Source organism: Rhea americana, unplaced genomic scaffold, assembly GCF_003343005.1.
Source record: "Rhea americana isolate MKP2758 unplaced genomic scaffold, rheAme1 scaffold_47, whole genome shotgun sequence".
Classification (NCBI taxonomy): Eukaryota; Metazoa; Chordata; class Aves; order Rheiformes; family Rheidae; genus Rhea; species Rhea americana.
The window spans coordinates 2021421-2038902 of NW_028186612.1; the positions used below are offsets into that span (position 1 = coordinate 2021421).

General features: G+C 39.3%; 3 protein-coding genes across 3 annotated transcripts in view; 1 reads left to right on the forward strand and 2 right to left on the reverse strand.

Annotated features, from left to right (window-relative positions):
• Positions 1-131, reverse strand: part of NUB1 (negative regulator of ubiquitin like proteins 1) — a 16249-nt gene extending 16118 nt beyond the window's left edge. Inside the window, exon 1 of the mRNA XM_085316456.1 lies at positions 94-131. The gene's annotated coding sequence lies outside the window, so the exon portion shown is untranslated. The remainder of the gene's footprint in view (positions 1-93) is intronic.
• Positions 132-4104: 3973 nt separating this feature from the next.
• On the reverse strand, positions 4105-8354 carry CUNH9orf152 (chromosome unknown C9orf152 homolog). The gene is given in 3 exon segments (XM_085316411.1): positions 4105-4586; positions 4588-5096; positions 8126-8354. Coding segments are annotated over 3 exon segments (813 nt in total). The 3' UTR covers positions 4105-4511.
• An 8216-nt stretch (positions 8355-16570) lies between these two features.
• The window catches only part of XYLB (xylulokinase), an 82907-nt gene continuing 81995 nt past the window's right edge, over positions 16571-17482 (forward strand). The window contains exon 1 of the mRNA XM_085316418.1: positions 16571-16612. Within this exon, the coding sequence (XP_085172544.1) occupies positions 16571-16612 (42 nt within the window). The remainder of the gene's footprint in view (positions 16613-17482) is intronic.

The following is a 17482-nucleotide window of genomic DNA, read 5'->3' on the forward strand; positions in this document are numbered from 1 at the left end:
CCCCTCGGTGTCCCGGCAGCAGGGGCGGGGGGCGGGATCGGGATCAGGCCCCGCCCCCGCGGCGGTGTTGCGCGCACGCGCGCGCGCACCTACCTGCGCACCCGCTCGCTCGGGGTGGGGTCGGGGAGGCCTTGGGGGCGGGGCCTGGCCTGGCCTGGCTGCTCCGCCGAGGCTGTTATGCGGGGGGGGAGGGGGGAACGAGCTCCTACGGAAGCCCAGGAGGGGAGGGTGCCCGACGTCGGGCAGGTCACGTGCTGAAGCCTGGGGGTCTGCCGCCATCTTAGCACCTTGCCCTCACATGGCGGCGCCGCTGGTGGTGCTGTCGCGGTGTTGTGCCCCAGCTTTGCCTGGCCTAGTTGTCACCCTGGGAGGTGAGGGCGGGGGGAAGAGGGGGCGGTCTCCATGCGAGCCTCCCCTCTGGAGAAATGAGGGGCTGGAGGAGGCCGAGGCTGCTGGTGGGCAGCCTCCCTTGCTGTGGTCCCTCTGCCAGTGAGGTGAAAGGGGTGGAAGTCCCTGTCAGGGCTGTGAGGGGCTTTTCTCAGAGGCCGAGGTGCAGGGGGCGTGCCAGGGAAAGCCAAGCAGCGTTTTATAAGTATTTCCTGAGGGCAGCTATGGTCAGGGTAAGCTTCCTCTGTGGGCTGGTGTTTCTTGGCAGTGACTGGCTGAGCCTGCTTCTTGTGGGGGTGTTAAAAACGAGCGTGGTTTGGAGACTGGAAGAACAGTGGCAAAACAAGTCATGTATTAAACACCGTYTCTGGGTGAAGTGACAGGGCCCTTCGTGAGCCTCTTTCCTGTCCTCTGCTGTAGCCTCACATTGCCCTACATTGTGTAGGGCTAGGTGGACATTTGGGTGTGGGAGGTGGGCTGTGCTATCTTGTCTTTATGTATGGCTCCCCAAAGGTTTTAAATTTGCTCCTRGAATCTTTCTGGTGCCTTTATTACTCTGTGAGGAATAATAATTAACTGTTGTAGACTAATCTCTCCTGTGACCAGCTGACTTGAGAGTAAGGGGKTTTATTCTGACTGTTCTGACTTATGAATAAAGTCATTGTGTTGTATTATTTCTTTCAGAATGGATGGCCCTGCAGGACTATCTCTTAYGTAAAGCATTTTCCTTAAGCAGTCATGGGAATGTAAGTGCAGGTGCTGTGTGCTGCAGCTCGGGAAATGGAGAACCCCATAAGTATGAGATTGTGAACAAAACACTGAACTTGGATGTTCAGAAGACCTTGCTCCACCAGTGACCTTCGTCTCATAAACCAGTCAAGTTTTCCTGCTGGTAAAATGAGGGTAACGTTACTAGCCTGCCTTTTATCACAGTCTTGAGTTCCACATCTGAAATTCAACTAAAGCTATAGCAACTCAGTGATGAAAGTGATTCTTTCACGATTTCCAAATATGAAGAAGCTAACAGCAGGGGGTTTGGAAAACTTATTTTCTCACTAGACCATGAGCATGTATAATATTTGAGTGTTTTGAAATGTAAGTAAAGCATGTTTTCTCTTAACTACAACTATTTCACTAACAAATCACAATCTAGTGAAATTATTCCTCTGTAATGTCCTTGGGAATTAAATTTAAAAACTTCTCCAAAGGCAAGATGTCCTTTTAAAATAAGTTCTGGTCAGTGCAAAGCACAGCAGTGTGCTAGAGAAGCATCAGGAAAACAACATGTTTGTATGAAACTACCTACAAAGGAGAAAGTTACTTAGTCTGTGCATAAACTTGCATTGAGTTTTAAATCAAGATATTCAAGGTCCATGTTTAATTAAGATAAAACTTATTTAAAGCACTTTAATAGCAATTTAAATCAGTTTAAGAATATTTGCAGAAAATAGTATCACCAATTTAGTCTTTGCACAGACTGTGGCTAGATAAGCTTATAAACTCTCTGTGATACAGATTTTGAACTTTAAGCTGCAGTCACTGAAAAGTTCTCAAGTGTTTCATTGCAAGGATCTAGGAAAAGTGATCTTTAATTTTTTAATAGCTTTAATAATAKTCTAATATAATGGCTATTACAGGATTTTTCTTTCAGTCATTCCTCTGGCTTTATGTAGTTCTCTTGTGGTCTACAGACTTGAATATAGAACAAAAACAACGCTCCAGTATAATGAAAGGCAGGAGTCTAAATCAATGTACCCTAGAATCAGCAAGCCAAGTAAATAGAAAATACACAGCACATACTTCAAAACATTCACTGTCTTTTGATACTTCCCTCCAGGTAGTTTCTTGTTTCATATGGCTGGTTGTTATATTTTCTCCCTACATATTATCCGTATCTGTCTTTTATTTCTCTTTTTCTTTGTAATCTGTCCTTAGGTATGGTAACTACTGTAAAGAAAAAAAAAGTATCTAAAATGTATCTATGATTATTAATGTTATGGCTTATTAATGTTTCATGTCTATAGAGAAATAGAAATCTGAGTTGTAAACCTGCTAGGGGCAGGCCAGTTAAATGAAAGATTAGAAAATCTGGAAAAATCACAATTAATACCTCTCCCAAACCTRTGTCTTTATTCTGCCATTTTTACTAAAGATGGCAGGAGATTTTTTCAGAAGTTATTGCGGCATGCTTATCACTTGGTACTAGCTAGTGCTTTCATCAGGGTATCTCAAAGCACTTTACTAAGTGAGTTCTGGACAAGAAGTTCAGGAGGGGGTATTTAAGCATGTTTTTGGATTTTTTTTTTAATTTGGTAAACAATGTAGATATTCTTTTGCTTTTATCTGAAGGACTGTCAGAGGGACAAGATGCCTGCCTGCCTACCTACAGATGCTGTCTGGATGAGTGTCCTGCAAATGTAGCATGCTGTAGAATATAGATTTGGAACACTGTTGGGTGAGAAAAGGACATTTGTCAAGGAGGAGTAAAATAGCATTATATTCCATATTATATTTTTCTATTTTTTGGACCTATGAGGTTTATGGTGCACTTACAGCCATGAATCTCCTGAGATGGCAGCAGACACCTCCAAATCTATTGTCCTGTGTTCAGCACAATAAAGATCAGTGTTATTTTATAAAGGAGTAGTGGTTTGATGTTGTCTGGGGTGCAGAGAGACTGGTAGTTTCCGTTGCATAATGATAAAGCTACTATTTCTTTGATGAGAGAGTTTTATTTGTACATTGCTGTTAATTGTGTTTTCTAGACACCTGGTGAAGGGTTAGTTTATCTTTCTTGCTGAGAGGAGAATTTGGGTTTAAAAGGACACAAACCACAGCTGAATATCTTTAACAACTGTCTCTTGCTCACTTGTGTGTGTGTGAAAGGTAGGATTCCCGAGACAGTGGTGGTAACTGGGGTGTGTGGTTGAGTAGTGTTTGCAAGAGTCATGAAGAGCTTTGTGGGCCATGGAACTGATCCTCATTTTTCTGCTCTGCTATGGCTGTGGAAGCTATGGAAGGGTTTAGGAGAGCCAGAGGCTGCCAGGACTGTAGCTCAAAATGAATCATCATGAGATGGGGAGACATTTCAAGCTTTATCTCTTCTGAAGCCTATGCTTGGGAGAATGCCCTCTCCTAGTCCCTGCAGCCAGAAGTGGGTGATACAACTCACATTTTTATCATTGTTGAGAAGCACTTACTTTTCTGTAAAGATCTTGCAGGAGGAGATACCAGAAATAACTACTTCCTTTTGAAAACCTGAACAGATGTGTGGCGCAGTTGTGCCACAACAGAAAATCTTTATCTATACAAAAGTTGTACTACTTCCTACAGTTACGCTTCTGTGGTTTAAATGATGGTATGCCCTTTGCGTGCGTAGAATTATAGCAGCAGAAAGATGCATTATACTTCTGTTGAGGAAGGTACATTGACATAGAGTACCTGTAAATGAAAAAATTGTTTCCAAGTTTTGTTTTCTAATAAAAAAAACTGGGGCTAGGGCAAACCCATCTTTATGATATTATAAAATTTATATATAAGAAAAAGTGGCATTTACTAAGTCCCATTAAAACAACAATAGAAATGAAGAAAGATTTTATTAATTGATTTTAAAATGCGTGCCTGAAAAGGTATCATGGATATTTTTTTCCAAGGAAAGTAAATTATGAAATCATACATTAACTCAAATGTACCAATACATTACCTTTAGTACTGTTTCATTTATTACTTATCTAATCAAATTGTACCAGATTGAAATCTAGCCTACTTGCTTCATAAGCAATTCTGCTATTTTTTGCTATAGCTTTCAGATGTTTCAAGTGTTACTGTGTAATGTTTGTAATCAGTAACCTGCATGTAAGAGGAAAAAAAAATTGCATGTATATCTGGAAGAACRGAAGTGAGTATATATATTTGGTAGAACTGTAGGACTATCTCTCGTTGCAGTCCAGCATCATCATGACAACACTCTTCATCTGACAGTGTTTGTACAGTAAAACAACAGATTATGTAGTAAGAATCTTCCTTGGCTAATCAAATTACTAGATTCTCAGCAGGTCAATCAGAGTAACTAGGACGACTGTTCTGCTGAAGTTTTACTTAGGTTTTTGTCTAAATTTTACATGCTATTGAATTTCTTCATTGTGAGACATATAATCCAAGCCTTCTTGCAGCTTCAGAAATTCTGGGTGTTTTTTTCTGAGGGAAAGGGTAAAAGCTTAGTTTGTTGCAGGCTGGCATACATTTTGTGGAAGAAGTATGTTGATGTGTCCAAATAGCTGAAGTAGCTGATTCGCAAGGAGACTTCTGGCAGATGCCTGAAATGTTGCTGCTGTTCTCTTTGCTGAAACTGTTCAATGTGCTTGAACTTCCCAGTTGATTGAGGGTGGGTTGTTCACTCACTGTTTCTAAATCCGTGTGTTGCAGTGTGCCATTTTCCTTTGGAATTAGTCTATGATTGTCAAAACTACCTGGTCCATTCTTGCATTGGGAAAGATCCCAGGATACTTCTCGGCGAGAGGCTTGTGCCAGGCGATGGATACCCAGATGGGTACGCCATAGAGAGCTGTCTTGTAGGTTGCCATCGCTGGTCAACTCCAGTCTGACCTTTCTGACAGGAACACACTCTGTAAATGATTTTGATTTCCTAACATTTTTATTGATTAAAACAGCACTGACCATTGATTCTGAGAGAGCAGATTCATTTTCACCTGCAAAGGAAATGCAAAGATGCACATGATTATGATGGTAAAAGTTAAAGGTCTCATTTTTGTGTCATAAATTCATCTGAAGTTTTTCAGGTGAGTGTACCTCTTTCTGTCAGAGTCTGAGAGTAGTGCAAGTTCTTTTGATGCCAAGTAATGGAGCAGAAGTACTTTGTGTTTGGGTTTGCAATTCTGAGGACATAAATGGTACCCTGGGGTCAGTCAAATGAAAATGGAGATTTATCAAGTCAATATTGATCTAAGCTGTGCTCCAAGACTCATTAACAGCACAGTTTGAGAATTGACTTTCAGTAATTAATTGCTTGTAAGCAAAAATTCTTAAGGTGAGCAGGGGCTTTCTCAATGTGTTGATAGATGCTGTGATTTGAAAGACGCAAATGTTCTGTCTGTTACTGTTTTGAAGTTTATAGTCACAGACTAAAAAACTGTGACCGCTTCTAGATGGAATCAGCTTGTGAATTTCTTTCTTTCTTCCTTTTCCAGCAAGGGGTTATTTCATCTGTTAGGGGAACTTATTAACACATGGGCTTGTACACAGTATGATTTTACCACTGTACATGTAGCGTGTATGGTGTAAGGTAAATAGCTTACACATTAGTGATGCCTGAATTACCACTTAGAGCAAAAATCTGCTTATTTTGTGAATGGTACAGAAGAACTGTTATAGTGGGGGTGAATGTGGTCTCTTATTTTTTTTCCTCATCCCTGTGGTTTAATTTCTAAACAATATGTAAACTTACAGTTATAAATATATAAGATATTAGGGATAGAAATGCTAATGCTTCTTTAATTACATGTAGCAGCCATCAAATTACTGAACACAATTGGCCTTCTGTGCCTTGAAAATGAATAGAAGCTGAACCATTATACTAAAGATAAACAAACAGTGCTTGTTGACATTGCAAGTGCTAATGAAATATACTGTAGTTAGTATGAATACAGCTTAAAGTGGTAGTGCAGGGTACTGACCTTGTTTACAGGGTTCACTCAGAGCAACTGTGTTTGTTGCAGTATGAATTCTGAAGCATAATAAGTGAAAAAAATAGAGGAGTACTGCTTATATTCTGAAACGGAAGATCTGAGTGGCAAATTTAAATGAATTGTAACCCTGAATTTGAAATGAAACTAGTTTGAACAGGATGCTGCCTTAAGAAAAACAAGCAAACAAACTTAAAACTGACTTTCATCCAGTCTTTACAAAGAAGTATTTGAATATGTCAGATCCAGTTCGTTTACTGCCAGTAAGTGAAGCTGTACAACAGGGCTTCAGCTAAGGAGAGGCTTTAGCCAAAATCTTTTGCTCCCGTCACTAAAGCAAGAACACCAGCATAATACCACAACGTTTTTCTGCTCCGTTGGCAGGGAAAGGAGGAACTGAGAGACTTTGATGTGATGCTGCTTTGCACATTCTTGTAGGTATAAATGCTTTCTCCACTAAACAGACATTGTTAGGCAACATCGGGTTTTATGTCAGACCATTTGAACCAGTAATCAGAAGAACTGTGGTGTGACATAAGTAGATCAAAGAGTTCAAAGTAGTGTATCTAGTCCAGTTGCAATAGTCTGAACTGGTTTTCAGTTCAGGTTTGACTCCTTGGCTACAAGTGCAGTGCACAGAATTGGGCAATGACCTCTGATAGAAACACGGGAGGCACAAACCACAGTATGTTGAACTAACACACATTCAGCACTCTCTCTAAGGAAAGCTTGAATTAAACAGATCTTTGGTCTTTCTTTTTCTTTCTCTTTTTTCTTTTTTTAATTGCGTGTAATAACCTTGTTGTGGGATTGTTTCCATTGCCGTTTTTCAAATGCTGTTATAGAGACTTTTAGGGTTATGCAGTGACAGAAGATAATCATATTTCAAGGTAGCTTGGTAAATTCTTGGAAGAGATTTCTGCAGTCAGAACCCCAATGTTTATTCTGTGTGATTGCATGCTCTGAATGCTCCTTCCATTCTAATTCCTAATGTAAACACAATTTTCCTGCTTCTTAGCCAATAAATAATGAATACACTCCTGCATTAACCCCCAACTGGAGATTTTCAAATCTTGTCATCATCTTTGTTCTTAAGTATTGGGAACAGATGGATATTTGAACATGTCTGTGTATGTTTTAGGGAAGGAAAAGAAGGATGTTGTTTTCAAGTGACTTCTATTGAGTCTAAATGTTGAGTTAAATGTTAGTATCAGAAGTGAATTAAGTGTTTTTTGTATTGTTACTAAATTATTTAGAAGACAACTTCATTAACTGACTGTCTTCTGGATGTCACTTTAACTTAGAAAGTAAATGAAAATACATCAGTGTGGTATTATAAACAATAGTCTAACTAAAAACTTTTAAATATTTCAATGTCTGTTATATAAAACTTGTCTGACATTGTTGATGAGTTACTGTTGCATATTTTTCTATTTATGTACTTCCCAAGCAACATGCATTGGAACCACTTTCAAAAAGGGATCTCTTACCTAAAGCTCATTTCTTAGTACCACTACAACTCTTAGTATGAGTTATTTCTTAACAAAAGCCTAACTTTTGCTAGTCACTTGATACTTGCTTTCAGGAGTCTTGTAGGGCACATTTCTTTACATAAATAAAGATGAAGGGAGAAAGACAGAAGACCCAGCACTGTTCAGATGGAAGCATTCAAGAGAGCAGAAAAGCTATAGAATATACTGCAAAAATATATTGGTGATAGAGATGAAGTATGTGGCTCCTGTAAGAACTAACATTTATGTTTAGAATTTCACTTTATTTATGGACATAATACCTTATCTTAAAATACATAAATCTATTTCAAATTCATTTTAGTGTTTCACTGCCTTTTCTAATTGACATAACCATGAGACCGCCTTTCAGTGGGATAAACCAGAAAACAAAATAACAGAAAAGGAACCCGTCTTGTAACTATGCTGAAGCTGTGCATAAGAAGAACAAAGACAGAAGTTATACAAGACTGAAACGAATATCCTTTACATCTATATTTACAAAGTTTCCTATAAATCCAAGCATACCTGTTTTGAATACAATAATGTGTGATTGCAGCTTTTGCTTCTGTTTTATATAGTCATACCGCTCCTCAAGTAAGCTTACATCCATCTTGGTTGGCTGCTCGTCASGATCTGAAGCCTGTTGCTCTGAGGTATGAGTCACTGAAAAAATAAGAGTCATGTATTTGTAAGCCTTCACCATCTGTTCCCACAGGGAAGACAAAGTCATGCAAAAGCAAGTCATTTCCTTCATTGTGTTGGCAAAAAAGGAAATCAAGTTTGATGCATCTGAAATGCTCCTAAATGAAGAAGTAACTTTCTTCTAAGTATAGTGATTTCTTTCAGTGTGTGGTTTACTCAGAAGTTGCAGATTTCACTCAGCTTGTTTTCATGCAGTGTGTGTTGAGCTACTGCATACAGAGTTAATGATAATAACCGGATAGCTGGATTTAATGTTGACTTAAGGTTGTGAGCATATGAAGCTTTGCCAAAAAAAACAGTGAAATACAAAACCTCACTGAGCACAGTCAGGTGTACAAAGGGCTGGATAATACTGGTTTGTGAAGTAATGTTAATTCTTAAAGAGATGCTGTCATGGTGACCTGCCCAAGACAGTAATTCCTTCTGGAAAATCTTTCTTTAGGTTTCTTCCTGTGTTTTTCACATCTTTTCTCCTCCATTCTTCTTTCCTTAATTTTTATCTGGTTTCATTAATGCTGCTTTTGTGGTAGTGGAGATAGAAAACATTGATGATAATACTGTGAATGCTGCTCCCTCTTCAGAATGTGTTAAAAGTATTCAGGTCTGGGAGCAGAGTAAGAAATATGTGTGCTAATGGTGCTCAGGGTTGGGAGGCCAGAGATAGGATTGCCTTATTCTGACTCCTTCCATTTATCTACCTTTCTATTTTTACATCTATAAAATAAAAAAAAACTTGTAGATTTAACCATTTCTTTTCAGAGGCACTAGTGTGAAAGGACATAGGGAAAAATGCCTGTATGCTGTGTTTTTCCAGTTATTGGCAGAAATTGTGCTATAATTTGCATCATAAATAACGTATTGAATCAGGCTGTGAGTGTGCAGATCTTGGGAATCCCTTTGGAGGTCATACGCGCACAGGTGACAAGACTGTAGCTATGCTGTTACCTGCAAATGCATAGAGTTCTCRTAAGGCTCGGCAGGTATGCAAGTGTAAGTCTGCTCTATCTCATTTATGTTTGCTGTTGGCTTCCCAGTATACTTGTGTCTTGTAAATCATGTTCCCTACCTCAACTACAATCCTATTCTGTCCTAGCCAGGAAAAGAGAAGGAAACACAATGTTTTGTCAGAYATTGTAGATACTCCCGAAGTTAGCTTTGTTTTCCTGATCCTGAAGAAAGCGTGCACCTCTGTAGAGCTGTTCTGATGTATTGTGATATATCTAGTGATATATTCGGTATATCTAGTGTGATATTCTATCTTCTGCAGTGGCAGACACTTAGCACACCATAAAAAGGAGTCTCTCAGTTGCCTTTTTTTTAAAATGTTCTTCTGAGTTGTAGGTACATGAAGTTCTCCTTAGTAGCTTGAGGCAGTTAGTTTATATGTTGGGGCAGGAGATTCAACCTCACTACAGTTTCAGCTAGCATTCAATGCAAACATTATTAATGGTCATAAAAGTTACCCAACCTTTTTAAAATTCCAGTCACACTATTTGGCTCAGTGACCTCCTGAGAAAGGGACTTGTGCAACCTGACATATGTTGTAGAAGGAATTACCTTGATAGCATCGTTGAACATGAAACGTAGGCTCTGTCTTTAAAGATGTACTCTCAACTTTTCAGTCAAAGAGCATTTAAAGTAGAGTGAATTCGCATCTGATAAGAAAGTATTATGATTTATAAGTATTTGTACTATACTATTGCCTCAGGCTCAGGGAAAACCCACTGCGCTTAGCGTAATACAAATGCATAATACAACACAGTCTCTTCCCAATCAGCTGCATGGGTAAGGAGGAAGAACAGAAACAGGGGAAGAGGCAAGAGATGCCCAGTGAAACGAAGTGACTGGCTGCAGGTGGTAGAGCGGATCAGTGGAGCCAGGAATAGGATTAGCCTCTGTGTCGCTGAGCCAGTAGCATATACATTGCATTGTGTTTCCGTTTCAGAGAAAGCCTCTGAACAGGGCATCTTGGTTAAGTCTCAGAGGGGGTGTGTATTTGTGTGTGTGTGTCTGTGTATATGTATATATATCTATATATTTCTAGATAGATATATATATCAATATTTGTGTGTATTTATTTGTCTTATACCTTGTTTGCTATCAAGATGTGTTCGTGTGCACATATATGTATGTATGTCTGTGTATATCTTTTATATGTGTGTCTGTGTGTGTATATACACATAATACATACATACATTATATATATATATATATTTGCAAACACCTTGTGTGTAGATTTATCTGCGAATGTTCTATGAATTTGCAATATGCAGGATATGATTCATAAAATGAGTTGCAAGTCTGATTTACAAAAGGTCACAAAGTAAATAGGGTTAACTGTGTATTTGATATATGGTGAGCTGATGCAACTGATCCTTCTTACGGCACTGACATCAGCTTGGAAGTGGATGGCCTGTGGGTTCTTACACTGAGTAGAACAAAACAAGATACAACTTGSTTTGTATCACCAGCCTGTTTAGGTGTTACTAGGAAAAAAAAAAAAAGGTGTGAAATTACGTTTTCTCATTGTCATCCATGAGCACAAAATTGAAATCATGACTTCTGTTTAAATCAGTGAATCATTCTTCTTTAAGCGCAGTCACTGGGCTCTGCAGACCGCTGTCCGCCTCCGCAGTACGCAGCAGGTGGCACTATTGGAGTGCCATGACTGGGCATTTGCCGTAATCCTAAAACGTCACAGGCCCAGATTTGGCTTTGTAGGTTGCTGAGAAATAAAAGCAGTCAAGCCATATCCTTGCATTGCTATGTGTACTTCCTAACAGTACTGTAGAGTCTGAAAATGGATTTCTTTTAATTAGGGTTGTGTGTAAAAACTTGTCTTTCTAAATTGAATAAACTCCTATCAAAACGTTGGCTTTGAGTGATTTTAATTTGATTATCCATTGAAGTCTGAAGTGCCTATTTTCTCTTTTTCTGTTTTTCCGTCACATAATGGAAGCAAATTTTCATTTCCTCAGGCAAAAAAATTTGAGAGTACTTCATAATGCAAAAGCAATGGCTTTTTAGAACTTGAAGTAGATGTTTACTATCYGTGACCTTGTTTGCAAATCTCATTTATAAAAGATGCAACTAATTTTATCTCATACTAATTTGTGAGCAGTAAACTATGCTTTTATTAAAAATTATTTGGAAGATCTTATAGTAATAATTGTTGATTTAAAGATAATTAAGAAAGGCTCCTAATAGTTAACTGTAACTGAATGTACTTCCTGTAACAACGAATTTTACTCTGCATCTGGGACCAAAGTGTGTACAGAGGTGTGTRTGATTATTTGTGTTGTTCATGTGGAGAATTATAGAAATAGGCCCTTTTTAGGTTCATGCAGCTTACAAAGGGTACAAATATCTGTGTAATTTAACTTGCACTGAGAAAGAAAATAAAACCATGATAATTCTCTTTGTCTAGTTTTCTAGATTTTTTTAAAAAAATTATATGCAGGCTTGCAATGGTAGAAACTGGCTATTACAGTGTTAGAAAATCTAATAAAACCAAAAGRAAAGGTAAAAACAGGGTGGCTGCTATTATTTGAGTTACAGAAAATATTAATAGAATCTGTAGTAATTGTTTATTTTTTAGTTGAGAAGAGAGCATATGTTTCTGTTATTTGAAAGCACAACTTTAAAGCATGCTACAATTAGGAACTGGTTAAGCAGCTAGAGCACAGGACTCTAATAATGCAAGATTATTTTCTGGTGTTCTCTGCRTGTTCACACTAATGAGATTGAAGTGCCTGCAGTGCAAGTTTTCAGAATGATCTTGAGATACTTTTTCCGATCTGCTGATCTTTCATGTATTCTCAGACATAGGGGGTTCAGAGTGTGTCAAAGGGTGAGTGGCCCGACTGTCCTTCAAATCGCTCTGAAAGTTTGGTGACCTTAGGTTATAGTTCATCTTGACATTTCCTTGACTGGGTTCTGTTTTTCCCTTTTACTCCTTGGGTTCTTCTGTGCACGTACAGTTTGGTACTGCATGTGTATATGTTGGTGTATACGTTTATCTGCATATAAAATGTAAAATGAGGTATGTTTCTTCGGTGGGCTGAGGATTAGCACAGGATGTGAAGTGGCTGGCCAAATTTTTTTCTTTAGATCCTGAGTTTCCAGTTGACTGAGTGCAATAGCACTGATCCAGCCCTAGTCATGGGGAAGGATTTCACCAAGCGTTCTCGTGCCCAGAATGCATGGCAGGCAGGAGCTGTAGGAAGCTCAGTGCTGAGCTCTGGCATTTGACTCCGCGCTCTGCCTGGGTGGCAGGAAAGGCAGGCACACCAAGTTAGCACTGAGGATTTCACCCGAGTCATCTTGTGCTTTACCTTTAAAGCTCTGGTGTCTGACTTTTTATGTGTTGAGAACTTGATGCTATCCAGTTCCCTTTGGAGACCCCCGTGCTCCCCTTTTGTGYGCACATGTGTGTGCGTGTGGCAAAAGCAGTTGCTGTGAAACTACTGAATTCCTTTAGGCCAARTTGAATCATGCTGGTTGCGAAGAGTTAAATGCAGCRGATGTTCTGTGTGTGTTTCCCCAGCCTGGCATAAGCAGCATTTTAAATCCTCTGTTCTTCTGGGTTGACCTTTTAGTGCTGAGGATTAAGTTACTTTCCTTTGGACTGTTATTTGCTGTGAAAAGTAAACTAAAATGCTGAGATTTGCTTATGCTGTTGGTTATCTGCATCTCCGGGACTGCACTCTCTCCTTCCGTGTGAACGATCAGAATCCAACACCTAGGATCAGGAGTTGTTATTTATTTTGTAGTTAGGATATCCTTGTCCACTGACCATGTCTGAGATTCCCTTTCAGRTATGAGACTGTGCAGAGGCAAGTTAAAGAAAGAACTGAAGTTATTTACTAGTTGGGGATTTCAAATAACTGAGGTCTGGCATCTTCCCTTGCCATTTTACTTTCTTCCCTCTTACTATTAGGGATTCTTGAACTGGTGGGACCAGCAAGAGGATGGTCAGGGCAACTCTATGTTGACCTCATAAAACTGACCATGAGAGGAGGGTGAGAGGGAGCTGAATGGCCTTCATGGGCATTCCTCTCCACTGAAGTGGAAACTCGCTGAAGCGTCCTTGGTCCCACAGATATCTTACATTCCAGTTGCTCGTAAAGGGAGTTTACTTTTCTGGTACTGCCACCTAAATACCTTTTTTATGCTGACTACTCAGAAGTGTTTCTTTCTGATAGAGTTAATGGTGGCCACAGTGCTCTGAGGTGACAACAACTTGTGTTTATTATGTTTATAGGTGTAATATGCATACAAGAAATTTGGGTGAACTGATTTCAAACAGGGCGTAAAAGGAATTTGGTAAGGCATATAAATATTCTTCCTTGATTTGCCTACCTGTAAACTACAYGATTTCGATTAATCTTTCATTGTAAAATGATTTTAGATCCTTGMAGGATGTTGCTGAAAACTGCAAAGCTTGGCCCTTATTAGTTTTCACTTCAGTCAGTTGTTTGAGTAGAAATTAGTTTATCTTTGATTGGTTTTGATCGAGAAAACATACTTATCGATAAGTGGAGTTTGAGAAGAGTCAAGTACAGCATGAAAGAAGTGGTTGATCTATTGTTAATGAAAAGTTTTATCAGGATGACAACATCTTGCTTCTAAGAGTTATTGGTCTTTGAACATTAGGGCAGAGACCACTTCGATAGTTCTCCGAAGAGGATRGCTAAGTACTACTACTGTTGTGAGAATAAAGGTGGACTTAAAATCTGTGCAGAGGAGAGCAAGTGATGGTGAGAGTATCCTAAAAATAATTTGCTATTCAGAAACATCCTTCACTTTACTTCCATGCAGAGATCTCATGAGTAATTCGTACTGCACTTGATAATCAGTAGTAACCTAATTGAAGTCAAAGGAATTACATCTGTGTAAAACCACTGTATGTAAAACCAGAAGCAATTCTGCCTGGTTCAGTACTGGCTGAGTCAACACAAGGTGTTCTGTTAAATTTGCAATAAGTAAAATTGGAGTGTTTTATGTACACGATCAAATAAAAGCTGTAAAATGACCAGCAGATATGAAGCTGACAGTATAATTGAGAGTATGCAGTCGAGCCATCGCTTCAATTCTTTGCTTCTACCCACTGTGCTTGTACTGTCACATGTTTTGTGTGGACTCCSGTGCCAGTTCTTCATGAGGTCTCTGTAAAGGGTCTTAGTTAACGCAGTACAGTGGCTGGGATTTTGAATATGCACATGTCAAGAATTAAATCAACCAATACTTTTGTGGAATAATTACTGAAATAAGCTATGTCTTCTGCCTCAGTGAAGTTTCGGCTTCATCTCCTTGTGGGACTCATGCGCAGGGCTTTTGTTGGCTCTTTGTAAAGACTTACCTATTCACTGCACAATCAGTAAAATTGCAGTAGGTAACAGCAATCTTGATCCGTTTCTTTGAAACATCAAGTACKTATTCTTTTGGAGTGAATAATGAGACTTTCCACAGTATTTGGTGCTATGGACAAACACAGTGGTTGCCAGAAAATCATGCACAAAAATAACTTTAGCAGATAAGTACGCATTTAGAAAAAAGAAAATATTTTGATGTTGTAATAGTCTCTTTAGAAAGAATGGTAACTTTGTACTGTAACTTAAGCTATTACAGTATTTTATGTTGTTGATATGTGGTTAAGCATTACTGGAGATTGCGATAACACAGTACCTGCAATGCTATGCAGAAAGGGAACGACCTTTAGGGAGCTATCATTATTCGGATAGCTTTCCAGTAGGCAGGTCTAGTGCTGAAGCTGATTTTTTTTTTAAGTGATGTATTATTGTTATGTTATCTGAAGCTTAACATTGTAAACATCTCCTGCTTAATTAGCAGCATTGCACATGATTGTCAGGTTACTTGGCAAATAAATAAAAATTTATATGACCCAGCTTAGTATGTTTAATATTTGAAGCTAATTAAAGACCCATGAGATTTCTTACTGGGAAARCAGTAACTGTGCCAGCAGGCTTAACAGTGTTAGCTCTAATGTGGGCTGCCTTGGTTGTGTTGCACGTGTGTAACTGATCTCTGTTCGTGCAGTGGTTCTTAGCCGYCCCGTCATTCCTGCTGTGCTAACCTCTGTTGAGGTACAAATATGAAATACCTGCTTGACTGCCCAGCTGCTTATAACAACTAGCGAGATGCCCAAAATCACCTGCTGAAAGCAAAAGGATCGACAGATAGGCAGCTTCTCACAGATTTCTAAAACTTCGCTTGAAGTTGTGGGCGTTTTAACGTCCCATTAAATTCTTTAGTCAATATAAATCAGCACTGCTAGACTGCAGTCAACAGAATAGTGTTCTGGCAGCTTTAAGATGTTGCGATGATGCTGAAGAACGGTGGCTGGGCTGGCGTTGTTTTCTAAGGAATTTGCCCGTTCCAAGGGATATGATTTCTTTGCCACCTGCTCTGTGTAAAGCTGAAGAATGTAGTTAAATCTAATTTATATCAGGGTAATACTGAGATCAGAGGCAAATTTTGACATTTGACTAAAAAGTGAAAAATTCATGAATATGGGAAATATGAAACACAGTTAAGGTATGTTTTGTAATGAATTAAAATGAGTCAGCACTTGTGGTTAATTTGACAGAAAAAAAAMCATTATTAATTGTTTTACTAGTTATAACTTACTCAAGCAGCCGAGGGCCTAGTGGAGCATGTGAGTATTGCTTCTCCGTCAGATAACAAACTAGTCAATGGGGAGACGGGAAGAAACTTGCTTTGCCCTTTTTTCTACTACAYGTGTCTTGAGAGATCAATCCGTCCTCTGCCTCAAACCGTTAGTCTGACACTTGTTATAAGTGGCATTCTGTTCCCCCCTCTGGAAACTCGGGATTTGCCACTGCTCAAACATCACTAGCGCACGAGTGCAGCTACGTGGATGATAACTGCACGGCTAAGCACTGTTTGCTTTCAGGAACCAGGTTTAGAGGTTATAGTAGTATAGTATACTATAGTATACTTCTGTAGTAGTRTAGTAGTATCTACCAGCATAAACTGCCTCCTGATTTTTTTTTTTTTTGAGATTTTCCATTAACATGTCTTTTTCTGGACTCATCACCTGTGTTGCTTTCTTCAGAATTGACTTCAATTTTGGTTTACTTTTTTGCRCGAGTAGTTGTATTTTGAAACGTTAACCTTCTGAAGCCTTCAGCCTCCACATCTGTTACTTATTCATAGGGACTGTGCTGCGAGTTAGAGGGCAGAGCAAGCCTCTCCTCCCCGGCTCACCAACGAGAGTCCGCCCCGATGGAAAAGCAGCCTCTGTTTCACCTGATCCTTGGTTTTCTGGCAAGAGTTACACCAAGGAAACCAATTCTTGGTAACATAAAAAAAAAAAAAAAAAAAAAAAAAAAGTTATTTCCTTCATGGCGACTTGTTCGTCAAGCGAGACCTTTGCTCAGGACAGGTCCTTGCAGTATGAGGTCCTTTGGAAAATTCCAGTTGTTGGAGGGCACCTGATTTAAAGGCGGCAGACTGCAAACTTACTTTTAAAACCCTTAGTTTTAAATGGGCTGGTGCTTCCACTCTCTTCATTGGGTCTTTCCCTGGTTGCAGACTCTGCAGATAACTGTGCAGGATTAGACTCTAAAGGATGCAGGTTAACAGCACCGTATTCATTTGAAAGGATTCCCACATCTGAAGCATTTTTTTCAGATAACTTTAATTTAAACCCCATCTTATTTAAAGATTTTGCAGTCACTTTTCTTTGGGAGTTCTAGTAATGGTACAGGCACTACAAAGGATGTACAGAGGATGGTACGATGGAGTGAGATTGGTTTAAAAGGCAGTATATTAAAATGTTTGCCTTCTAGGTTTTGAGGCTTCAGGGCTGATCTTTTCAAGTCTGTGCACTAATGAGAACTAGAAATCTTAAAATATAAATGTGTGGGAGCTGCGGCTTTGAGAAAACACGGAGTCCTTAAAATGTCTTTAATGCATTCAGGTGTATGACAAGCTTTGGCAATGTTTTAGAATTAAAAGGGSACCTGAAATTAGAATACTTGCATTTCTGGAACAGCTTGAGATCCTGGACCTGTGCAAAACCCGTGTGGCTGCATTAAGGCTGTGCTGCCGTACAGCCCTGCCTGCAGAGCCGAGGCGCTTTTTGACGTTCCCGTTTGCCTGTCATACGCTACAGGAGAGCATGCAGAAAAAAAA